The sequence below is a fragment of the Sphaeroforma arctica genome, assembly GCF_001186125.1.
Source record: "Sphaeroforma arctica JP610 unplaced genomic scaffold supercont1.11065, whole genome shotgun sequence".
Classification (NCBI taxonomy): domain Eukaryota; class Ichthyosporea; order Ichthyophonida; genus Sphaeroforma; species Sphaeroforma arctica.
This window is the reverse complement of record NW_014029493.1, coordinates 1-868: the sequence shown is the minus strand read 5'-3', so window position 1 is coordinate 868 and position 868 is coordinate 1. Positions and strand designations below refer to the sequence as shown.

Genomic DNA, 868 nt, shown 5'->3' with positions numbered 1-868 from the left:
TATATATGTAGATAAAACACGTGTCGAATTCGGTTTTTACTTGCTTTCCTTTTTCTATGCACATAGTACCATAATAGTGTAATACATATTTATTGCTGAGGTATTGTTCTACAGTCTGATGACAAGACTCTATCCATGTAATAGCTTGGCTGATACCATTCCATCGTTACTACATCCCGCGCACATAAGTTTTGTTTTTACTAAACCCTACACTCTACCTAAAACCGTATACGCAATGCCCGTCCCTTCTGACGTGGGTGGTGCCAGCACCAGTAGAGCTGTTTGCGTTTGCGTGTGCGTGTGCTAGTCAGTGGTGTGCACACAGATCGGCGTGTGCATGAAACACGGTGTCGAACGCCTTGGCCGGGTCTAGTTCGCTGAGCAGCCCCATGTGCTGCAGTGTCTGCCTGACATGGGAGGCTATGGCATTCATTTCACTATGACTCACTGCGACACTGCGCAGGTGACGCAGGTGTCCCTGGGCTTTCGCATTGAGTATGTGGGTGAACACATCGTCGATCTGAGTGCACGCGAGAGCCAAGCGACGGGAGGGGATGTCAAGTGAACTGAACGGTCTGTGGGTGTGAGACTCAAGTGCCACAGAATTCGCACCCCACACTCGCAGATCAGCAATACACTCCAAAACTTTAAAACCCTAAAAATCCAAAACAAGGGCTGAAGTGGGCGGAACACGTACGTTACAGACTACTGGTGTGAAACTGTGGTGCTTTGTAGTCGATTGGAATTAGACGATGGCGTAACTGTGTACACGAATACACTCGAGCATGTACACACACGTGAATGTCAGGACAAAGCATGCACGCAAACACAGCTGATACATATACATATATATATATATATATGTATA

General features: G+C 46.8%; 1 protein-coding gene across 1 annotated transcript; it reads right to left on the bottom strand.

The window, feature by feature from the left end:
• Nucleotides 1-307: 307 nt before the first annotated feature.
• On the bottom strand, nt 308-575 carry SARC_17522 (hypothetical protein; the record flags this gene model as incomplete). The annotated part of the gene is made up of 1 exon (XM_014288386.1): nt 308-575. A coding segment is annotated over one exon (268 nt), but the record flags the coding sequence as incomplete, so codon positions are not given.
• Between the last annotated feature and the right edge of the window lie 293 nt (nt 576-868).